Source organism: Schistocerca piceifrons, chromosome 1 (assembly GCF_021461385.2).
Source record: "Schistocerca piceifrons isolate TAMUIC-IGC-003096 chromosome 1, iqSchPice1.1, whole genome shotgun sequence".
NCBI classification, from domain to species: Eukaryota; Metazoa; Arthropoda; class Insecta; order Orthoptera; family Acrididae; genus Schistocerca; species Schistocerca piceifrons.
Window position 1 is genome coordinate 1,156,605,326 of NC_060138.1, and position 10,887 is coordinate 1,156,616,212.

At 41.6% G+C, this 10,887-nt stretch overlaps 1 protein-coding gene across 1 annotated transcript; it reads right to left on the bottom strand.

The window, feature by feature from the left end:
• Nucleotides 1-2,453: 2,453 nt before the first annotated feature.
• LOC124801698 (ejaculatory bulb-specific protein 3-like) lies at nucleotides 2,454-3,448 on the bottom strand. Its single transcript, XM_047263092.1, has one exon. The coding sequence runs from the start codon at nucleotides 3,373-3,375 to the stop codon at nucleotides 2,980-2,982; it is 396 nt and encodes a 131-aa protein (XP_047119048.1). The 5' UTR covers nucleotides 3,376-3,448; the 3' UTR covers nucleotides 2,454-2,979.
• Nucleotides 3,449-10,887: the final 7,439 nt, after the last annotated feature.

Consider the following 10,887-nt stretch of genomic DNA (forward strand, 5'->3'; position numbering starts at 1 on the left):
AACCGATTGTACGGATAACTAAATCGTGTAAACAAGGGCCGGCCGGAGAGGCCGAGCGGTTCTAGGCGCTACAGTCTGGGACCGCGCTGCTGCTACGGTCGCAGGTTCGAATCCTGCTTTGGGCATGGATGTGTGTGATGTCCTTAGGTTAGATAGGTTTAAGTAGTTCTAAGTTCTAGGGGACTGGTGACCTTAGAAATTAAGTCACATAATGCTCAGAATCATTTGAACCATTTTTCTTGTAAACAAGGGTAAACGAGTCGTATTGACAATGTCACGCACACAAGAAAACCACATCAAATACTGCCGAAGCTTTCGAGTAAATTAGGAAAGTTTACAAGTTATCCATTCAAACGTATTCTCATGTGAACCAAAATAATAATACAATGAATTTATAAATGAGAACACCGAAGAAAAAAGGGAACTCATAAATAGTAAAGTGTTGATATTGGAATATTCGTCTGCTGTACAACAAAAGGAACTGACTCAATTGCTAATACAATGTGAGAATGTGCCCTCGGAGATGCCGGGTACTACAAGTGGTATACCTACAACATGGAAGTAGTGCCTCATAGTACGTCGTTTTGCCATGCTAACTACACCGTTCCATAGTCCAAAAAGGAGGCGGGAATCAAAGAACTGTACACGCATACAGATTTAAAAAGATTTTTTCAGTATAACAGTACCTAAATTAGTAAATAGTAGCTTAAATTTGTGATGTATTTTTTTTCCTAGTGTGAAGACAGAATATTTTAATACTTGTATGTAGAGAAAACCATGTATTAAAAGTTAGTTTATGCGAGAAATTATACCAAGTGAAAACACTACTGCTATTGAAATCATTTAAGATGTTCAAAAATGTGACGTATGACATAAGTTTGTGTATATACTAAAGACTTAGTCAAGCGTAAATGACAGCACCAAATGTTGAAAGAATTTGAATTTGAATTTTTCATTAGTCTCTAGAAAAAGTGATTTCTTGTTGGTGTTGAATGATGAAGATATAAATAGTGTATATTATGCCCTTAGGATACATGTTGAAAACATGGGCGATGTGTGAGCACTGATTTTAAAGGCGAACATGAGAGTAGGGTGCGCTGACGCCAAAGATACCTCATGTGTCGTGTGTGCAGGAAATTAAGCATTTAACAGTCCGTTGACTGCCTTTGGCTCCAGTTCATAATATGGCTTAGAAAATAAAGAAATTGGACCGGTAATAATAAATGTAGAGAGAACACTGTAAGACGAAATCATAAGGTTTGTCAAGTCTATTTGATGTGTATGTTTAAGTTGTGTAAATGTTCGTCCTATAATATATCTAATTTGACAGTGGTTGACTAACACAGCAGTCATGTGACCAAGATTTTAAAAAGGCAAGCAAGCCAAAGCTCGAGGTTCTTAGCCAGTGTTCTGTTGTATTGGTAAGGCGTTTTCAACATATTTTGCGACGGCACAGCTTTTTGGGTTTGATGTACGTTACGTTACAAATATTTCGGTGTCCACCAGTCTGTGACACAGAATGCTTTGGATCTCATAATGTTAGCGAACTACGTCAGAGCCCGCTTATCAGCAATTCAATAATCTCCGACTGTAGTAAATTTGTCACTGTTCAAAGATTGCCGGCTGGTGTGGCCGAGCGTTCTAGGCGCTTCGGTCTGGAACCGCGCGACCGCTACAGTCGCAGGTTCGAATCCTGCCTCGGGCATGAATGTGTGTGATGTCCTTAGGTTAGTTCGGTTTAAGTAGTTCTAAGTTCTAAGGGACTCATGACACGGATGTTGAGTCCCATAGTGCTCAGAGCCATTTGTTTAAAGATTTATATGTAGCTATGGAAATTTGAGATTTTCGTTGCAGATTTCAGTGATTTGTTGCTTCGCTACGAACATTTAGCCCACACTTAATACTACCTGCAAATGCACTGCTTCATCGTTCTGTGCAGTCTTCACTTAGTATTGCATCGAGTCACCTATCAATATATGCCCAGCCGTCGAAAATACATTTATTTGTGTTTATTTTGAGAGAATATGTGGCCAAATATTATGTCATTGGTTATAGCCCACATCATAATACTACTGAATTATTTCTTAGTGTTTACACTATAATGATTATTAGCCATTTGTAATTTATATGGTTGTTTCGCTAATGTACATACGCTTCGAAAGTGGTCGACACGTCTACATTCGCTTAAAGCGACAGTGCATGATCGAATCCCTTTTGATCAAAAGAGACCACAAAAAATTTAAAAACAAATTATAAAATATAAGCTCTTGTTCTTACCCTCTGGTGGTTTGGTAGCAACTAATTGATATAATCTGCGGAATAAGCACATTTTTTGTTTCCAAACCCGTAGTCGACCATCAGCTTTCTCAAAATGCATGTTAAACAACATTAATGTACCCATTTCTGTTTTTTTAACATTAGTATGTCGTATTTTATTAAGAAATTAGAGGTAGTAATGACAAAAATATACTTTATTTTGAACAGCACATTACTGACAATCGTACAGTTTAACGAAATAGACCACAGAATATGCGAAATAAATTTCTAAAACAGGATAAGAGTTAAGTTTCCTACAAAAGCTACATTCTTTACCAGTAGGTGTTTGGTAATACAGAGATGAAGAAGCACTCTTTAAAATTTATAATCAAACAACTGAAACTAAATAAAACTTACAGTTTTCAATGATATAATTACATTTAAGGCAGTTAAATTTCTGAAAGTGTCTGTTAACATCAGACACATCGTTATTCTAAGACGCCCCAGGAAATTCTTAATATATCACATAGTAAATTGACAACAGCAGCTGTAAGTATCGTAAGGAAATTGTTACCATATTTGTAACGACATTAAGTAACATCATATGATCAATGGTAGATATTGCTTAGTTGTCAACGATGTGTGACTTCTGCTGAAGAGAGTTGGCAGAATGAATACAAGGCGTCAGATTACGTGTCTGGTGTTCTCTGTGGTGCAGCTTGCTTATGAAATTTCTTTGAGATGGCGCTCGTAGTGCTCGAAATAGGTGCCGTCGGGGTCATACTTGGCCTTCAGCTTCTCAAACACGTCCTTCTTGTTGTCTTTTATGAACTTGACAACCTTATCGACTCTCGCTTTCTGCTTATCACTGCATTTCGAACAGTCAGTCTGTAAGGCGTCCGGAATGACTCCCTTTAGTTCCTTACCCTCTGGGGTGCATCGTTCGTCACCATCGTCCAGCAGGCAGTCAATGTAATTGTTGAAGAGCCGATCATTGTTGAGGATCTCGTCCAGGTCCACATTGTCGTACTTGGTGGAGTACTTCCCTTCGTCGGCGGAAGTCAGTGGCGCCACAGAGGCGACCACCAGAATGAGTAGAGGAGCGAAGGCCTTCCACATCTCTGCCGGTAGCTGTCAGGGAGCCTGGGTAGGAAGAGCACAAGAAGACTGCAGAAGTCAACTGCCGGCCTGAGGGGCTCTGCTCCCTTATAAAGGTAGCCAGAGGCGGGTGTAGACACCTCAGTTTCCGGACATGAATTACCTGCTGGCCGAGTTAGCAGGGCCATTCCCGTAATCTTCGTGCGTCACATCGCAAAGGAAGACCTTGAGGTGTAGTAGCGTGGCGTTCCCACTAATGAACAGTTATCGTAATCCTCTATCTCCCCAGCACTTTCCTGTCTGCGGGAGTTAATTGGCCTCTCACAAGTACTGTTTTGATTGTTACGTATTAGACTTTTATAACATACATCTAGAGCTAACGAATTGGTATGTCAGTGAAGTCGTATTCAGAAGACGCGAAATTCCAATTCTTGTCTATCGATGTCTGATAACGGCATTTTGTGGTGTCCATAAAGAATTATAAACGAACATCCGTGTTTATAGAATAGATTTGCTGCTTCGGTCGCTTACTTTCCCTGTATTTATCCTGCCACTATCCTACGCAACTTAATGAACTAACTGGAAACTTAAAGATGCAAAACACTATTTTCTTTAACTTCAGTAACGTACGAATGCTAAGCAGATATCTCGATGAAATTTTTGTGAGAAATGAACCTTGTTGAAATCGCTTTGTCTTACCTAAGAAGTACAATCGACGCATTTGGCACTTAGCTGCGATTGTCAACAGAGTGCAATTTCATCTGTATTGAAATTAGCCTTGCTGCGTGATACTGTTACGTTACTTAGAGAGATGTAGTAGAGATGTGAAATTCCTGAAATAATAACACTCATGTCCTCTGATCGTTTATTGTTTGCCTGTCACTCTCCTGCGAGGAGCTGTTTTTTTTCCGAGTTTCATTGCAGCGTAACTATTATAAATGTGTACGGTACAGTAGACTTAATACTTATCTACACTACTGGCCATTAAAGTTGCTACAGCAAGAACAAATGCAGATGATAAACGGGTATTCATTGGAAAAATATATTATACTAGAACTGACATGTGATTACATTTTCATGCAATTTGGGTGCATAGATCCTGAGAAATCAGTACGCAGAACAGCCAACTCTGGCCGTAATAAAGGCCTTGATACGCCTGGGCATTGAGTCAAACAGAGCTTGGATGGCGTGTACAGGTACAGCTGCCCATGCGGCTTCAACACGATGCCACAATTCATCAAGAGTACTGACTGGCGTATTTTGACGAGCCAGTTGCTCTGTCACCATTGACCAGACGCTTTCAGTTGGTGAGAGATCTGGGTAATGTGCTGACCAGGGCAGCAGTCGAACATTTTCTGTATCAGCGAGGCCCATTCAGGACCTGCAATATGCGGTTGTTCGTTATCCTGCTGAAATGTCTGGTTTCGCAGGGATCGAATGAAGGGTAGAGCCAGGGGTGTACGTAACACATCTGAAATGTAACGTCCACTGTTCAAAGTGCCGTCAGTGCTAACAAGAGGTGAACGAGATGTGTAACCAATGGCACCCCATACCATCATGCCGGTTGATAGGCCAGCATGGCGATGACGAATACACACTTCCAATGTGCGTTCACCGCGATGTCGTCAAACACGGATGCGACCATCATGATGCTGTAAACAGAACCTGGTTCGTCGTTGAATACACCATCGCAGACGCTCCCGTCTGTCATGCAGCGTCAAGGGTAACCGCAGCCACTGTCTCCGAGCTGATAGTCCATGCTGCTGCAAACATCGTCGAACTGTTCGTGCAGATGGTTGTGACTCAGGGACGAGACTGCACGATCCATTACACCCATGCGACTGCTAGTGATACGAGGCCGTTGGCATCCAGCACGGCATTCTGTATTACCCTCCTGAACCCACCGATTCCATATATATCATTGGATCTCGATCAACGCGAGCAGCAACGTCGCGATATGATAAACCACAATCGCGATAGTCTACAATCCGACCTTTATCAAAGTCGGAAACGTGATGGTACGCATTTATGCTCCTTACACGAGGTATCACAACAACGTTTCACCAGGCAACGCCGGTCAACTGCTGTTTGTGTATGAGAAATTGGTTGGAAACTCTCCTCATGTCAGCACGTTGTAGGTGTCGCCACCGGCACCAGCCTTGTGTGAATGCTCTGAAAAGCTAATCATTAGCATAGCACAGCATCTTCTTCCTGTCGGTTATATTTCGCGTCTGTAGCACGTCATCTTCGTGTTGTAGCAATTTTAATGGCCAGTAGTGTAATAACTCAAGTACGTATAAAACGTGATGTTTGGCGTTCACGCAAGACCACTAATGTTAACAAACTAGCTTCTTTTACAAGCAAGTACTGAGAACTTTTTACCAAAGCGTAATACCTTTTTGTAACAGTGATAGTTGTGAGTTGGGTAATGTGTTATAACAAGAATGTGATGCATTATAATCACAGTTACCATTTTAAGAAAAATGTATTCTATCAGAAATTAAGTAAACCTTAACAGATATGCAGTACACTTTAAAAGCTACACAAGTGATCATTCGAAGCAATAAAATGAAGTAAACATGGGCTCTAAAAAGCATACTTTAAGAACCAAGAGCACTCCATCTTCGATATTGCGAAACAAATTAATTCTACTGCAAGCTCTTTTCATTCCATATTTTGAGGGAAAAGAAAATATTGTCCAGTAAACATGGGCTCTAAGTTGTATATCCAAAGAATTATGAGGACGTTTTCACCTTTGCTGCTGTGAAACACAACTTTCCTGCAGAACAAGTTCTCAAAGTCCTTAAAGTATGCATTTTAGGTTAAATAATCTTTTTTCTTCGCATGATCATTTTTGTCATATGCCACGGAATTTTGTGGGTACTTACCACGACAATCCTATGACCAAACTGCATTGTATGTTTTCCCCCTCGATCTATGTCAGTATGACTAAATCCTCGATTACGTCTTGGCTGCACCGTTGTGCACACTCCCTCTCACTCCCCACTGAAAACCTCTTATTTTGTGTTTATATCTCATTTATGCCAGATCTTCAAGCGAAGCAATTGTTTAACAAATTTGTCCGGCAGTATCATTTTTTTCGCGTGTTCCCCTAACTTTTAAGCATTGTGTTAAATGTGTCGATCTCATACTAAGCAGGAGAACTGAATTTACGAGTTACGTATGTTTAACGTTTATTCTTGTTACCCGTCACACCACTGGCAAGATCAACCCAAAATCATAGCAACAAATAGTAATAATACCGTCCAAGTAGCGATCGACGTAGGTTGTGTTGAGTGCTTGCCTGAACTAGTCCTCATTTCGTCTTTCGAAGTCTGTTTTCTTCATGATTTTGCAATTTTATTTAAATTATTACATCCAATGCGCTTTCTATCGCCACAGTCGACATTTAACTTTATGGACGAAAACTCATCAAGCTTTTGATTGGTTGAATGCCTCTCGGCACGAATACCTCTCTTGTACAAAACTTTTCATCACGGAGCAGTAATTGCAGACTACTTCGTCAATTGAAGGACTGCAGGGTCCGCAGGAGAGCTTCTGTAAAGTTTGGAAGGTAGGAGACGAGATACTGGCAGAAGTAAAGCTGTGAGGACGGGGCGTGAGTCGTGCTTGGGTAGCTCAGTTGGTAGAGCACTTGCCTGCGAAAGGCAAAGGTCCCGAGTTCGAGTCTCGGTCCGGCACACAGTTTTAATCTGCCAGGAAGTTTCATATCAGCGCACACTACGCTGCAGAGTGAAAATCTCATTCTCGAAACATCCCCCAGGCTGTGGCTAAGCCATGTCTCCGCTATATCCTTTCTTTCGGAAGTGCTAGTTCTGCAGGGTTCGCAGGACTGCTTCTGTAAAGTTTGGAAGGTAGGAGACGAAGTACTGGCAGAAGTAAAGCTGTGAGGACGGCGCGTGAGTCGTGCTTGGGTAGCTCAGTTGGTAGAGCACTTCCCCGCGAAAGGCAAAGGTCCCGAGTTCGAGTCTCGGTCCGGCACACAGTTTTAATCTGCCAGGAAGTTTCATATCAGCGAACACTCCGCTGCAGAGTGAAAATCTCATGCACTTATTTCAGTAGTGGTACAAGTCCATTTTTGTTTATTTTGAGATACAGAGTCCTGAAGTTAAATGAGCGCTGAAATATTTGCAGTTGAGATACCAGAAATATTCAGGCATACGGCTTCTTGCTGGAGATGAACCTTTCTTTCTGTTTCTTTGGATCATTAATTTCATATGCATTATAGGCAGAAAAGTGGAGGTATTGGACTTGTACTACTATTGAAATAAGCCCTTTAATTATTTGTTGGTTGTATTCCCATCTCTGTCTTCATCTTCTTCTTCTTCAGTTTTAAGCCTCTGCAGCTCCCCTCAGTACCACCTTAACATGTGTTCTACTATCCTGTCCCTTGTTCTTGTTAATGATTTCCATATACTCCTTTCCTCGCCGATTCTGCGGAGCATGTCTTCATCCCTTACCTTATCAGTGTACCAAATTTTCTACATTCTTCTGTAGCACCACATGTCAGATGCTTCGATTCTGTCCTGTTCCGTTTTCCCCACAGCCCACGCTTCACTACCGTACACTGCTGCGCCCCAAACGTACATTCTCATAGATTTTTTCTCAAATTAATAAATATGTTTGACACTAGTAGATTTCTCTTGGCCAGGAACGCCCTTTTTGTTAGTGCTAGTCTGCTTTTTATGTCTTTCCTGCTCAGACCATCATGGGTATTTTGCTGCATAGGTAGCAGAATTTCTTAACTTTATCTGCTTCTTTGTTTGCAGGTTTGCTGTTAGGTTTCTCGCTGTTATGATTCCGCTACTTCTCGCTACTTTCGACCTTCTTCGCTTTTCTCTCAATGCATATTCTATACTCATTAGACTGTTCATTCCATTCGACAGATCCTGCAATTCTTCTTCGCTTTCTTTGAGGATGGCAATGTCATCAGCGAATCTTAATATTGGTATCCTTTCAGCTTGAATTTTAGTGTATCATGAACATTTCTGCTATTTGTTTCATTGATACTTCACTATATAGGTTGAATTGTAGGGACGAAAAACTACATCCCTATCTTACACACTTTTGATCCGAGCACTTTGTTTTTGAATTTCCACTCTTATTGTTCTCTCTTGGATGCTATAAAAATTGTGCATTATCCGTCTTTCCCTACAGATCACCCCTATTTTCAGTCAAAAATTAGAAAATCTTGCATTATTTTTCATTGTCGAACACTTTTCCTAGCTCAATGAAGGTGTCTTGACTTTTCTTCGGGTTTGGTTCCTTTACCAACCGCAACGTTAGAACTGCCTCACTTGAACTTTTTCCTTTCCTAAAGACAAACTGGTCATCATCTATCTGATCATCAATTTTCTTTTCCATGCGACATATCTCTGCGAATTCTTTAAACTCAGTTCTATGTAGTTATCTTATTTTAGTAGTTCGTGTACTGGAGCTGCGAAGTAAGAAAAATGTTCATATGTGTGTGAAAACTTATGGGACTTAACTGCTAAGGTCATCAGTCCCTAAGCTTACACACTACTTAACCTAAATTATCCTAAGGACAAACACACACACCCATGCCCGAGGGAGGACTCGAACCTCTGCCGGGACTAGCTGCACAGTCCATGACTGCAGCGCCCTTGACCGCTCGGCTAATCCCGCGCTGCTGCGAAGTAACTCACCTTCCTCTCTCATAAGGTAGTGCCCCGGTCGTTAAGGTGTAAGAGCAGGTCTCGAACAGGGCTTCTGTTTTTTTGTAGAGCATCTTAGTGTACTTGCAGCTAAATATCTAGAATAAAAGAACAATTCTCTCGCCTTTGAGTTTCTCAGTTCCAATGAAATTTCATAACGCTGCGAATCTGAAACAAAGAGTTCTCACTTTTACCACAGAAAATATTTACTTACAAGCATCATCGATGCAACTGCGTTGGTTTGATTTCTCCGTTGATGCCCCAAGATGACTTTAATGGGAAACGCTTTATTTTTGTAATCTGGTCCATCAATGGAAAGCGTTGCTAGGAAGTCGACATGCGCAGTGACGTGTGTCCGGCATTCCTCTGTATGTCCCTCAGGAACAGCGGTTAACCATGCCTGAGATGGCATCTTCTTAAGAATTTCAAAATTTTGCTTGAGGATCTGAACTAATTACTGGTTTTCGTCTCAAACTGAAGACAGACACTAAAAGCTTAGTGGTTAATTTCAGAAAGCAGTCTGTACATTTCTCAGTGGATACAACGAGACGTTGATAACAAAGCAAATGTTAACTTATGATGAACAACAGTCAAAATGTTTTGATTGATCAGACGAAAAAATTGAACTACATGGAGCACATGAAACAGCAATACGTCCAGATGCAGAAGAACATTATATGAAAACGAAAATAAAATCAGTTACACGGGTACAAAGCTATAAAATATCATCAACAGTTAAGAGTGAGTACGACACTAGTAAATGCAGTTTCTTTTCCGTACATTGACGAAGGTGCGACAGATGACAATTGAAAAGCATAGATAGCGACAACAGACGTTGATTTGTTAACTAAAAAACAGAACTTAATGCCGTTTACGAAGACGAGTGTGCACACTACTCCATTAAAAACTGAAATGTCAATCCCCCATGATGCTGGGAATGTGCAAACTATGACTAAGTCCAAGAAGCCAGCGTGGGCTTTGAGAAGGACGGCACCAACGACAATAGCGATATGATTCCGCAATGCTGTGGGCTCGTGGGCGGTTTAGAAGCAGGTACAGCAAAGTGTTGCACTTAGGAGTGGCTGAGGGAAGATCAGCGAGTACCGAATGGTTTATTGATGCGCGCAAGACGACTCTGTCCAATGGCCAGCAGAAGCAGCCGGCATTGAACTTGGAGAATTCCCTGGCCGAAGGGTAGTTGAGCGTCGACATGAATTTTTCTCACGAATGGATACCGGTGCAGTGTTACTTGGGAGGGTGATTTCGCGGAAGCTAGATAGTCAGCAACGACTGCGGGACTGTCTACTTCGACATGCGTGCCGTATGTTGGAGCGGCTCCCACCCCGTCACGCTATGGCGGCTGCGTGAGGATTGGAGGAAAATAGCATAGCGAGTTGTGTTTCAGGCGTTGTGTGAATCGATATGTCAAGCCATGTCCCGTACATGTTAGCTTTGGAGAGCGCGGGACACACGAAAATGGCTGACATCGAAATAAGTATCCAAGGAATAGAAAAGCAACTGAAATCACTGAACAGAGGAACGTCCACTGGACCTGATGGGATACCAATTCGATTCTACACAGAGTACACGAAAAAACTTGCTCCCTTTCTAACAGCCGTATACCGCAAGTCTCTAGAGGAACGGAAGGTTCCAAATAATTGGAAAAGAGCACAGATAGTTCCAGTTTTCGGGAATGGTTGTCGAGCAGATGCGCAAAACTATAGGCCTATATCTCTGACATCGATCTGTTGTAGAATCTTAGAACATGTTTTTTGCTCCCGTATTATGTCAATTCTGGAAACCCACAATCTACTCTGTAGGAATCAACATGGATTCC

Coding starts and splice junctions, on each gene's coding strand:
- LOC124801698 (XM_047263092.1), bottom strand. CDS start 3,375: ATGTGGAAGGCCTTCGCTCCTCTACTCATTCTGGTGGTCGCCTCTGTG.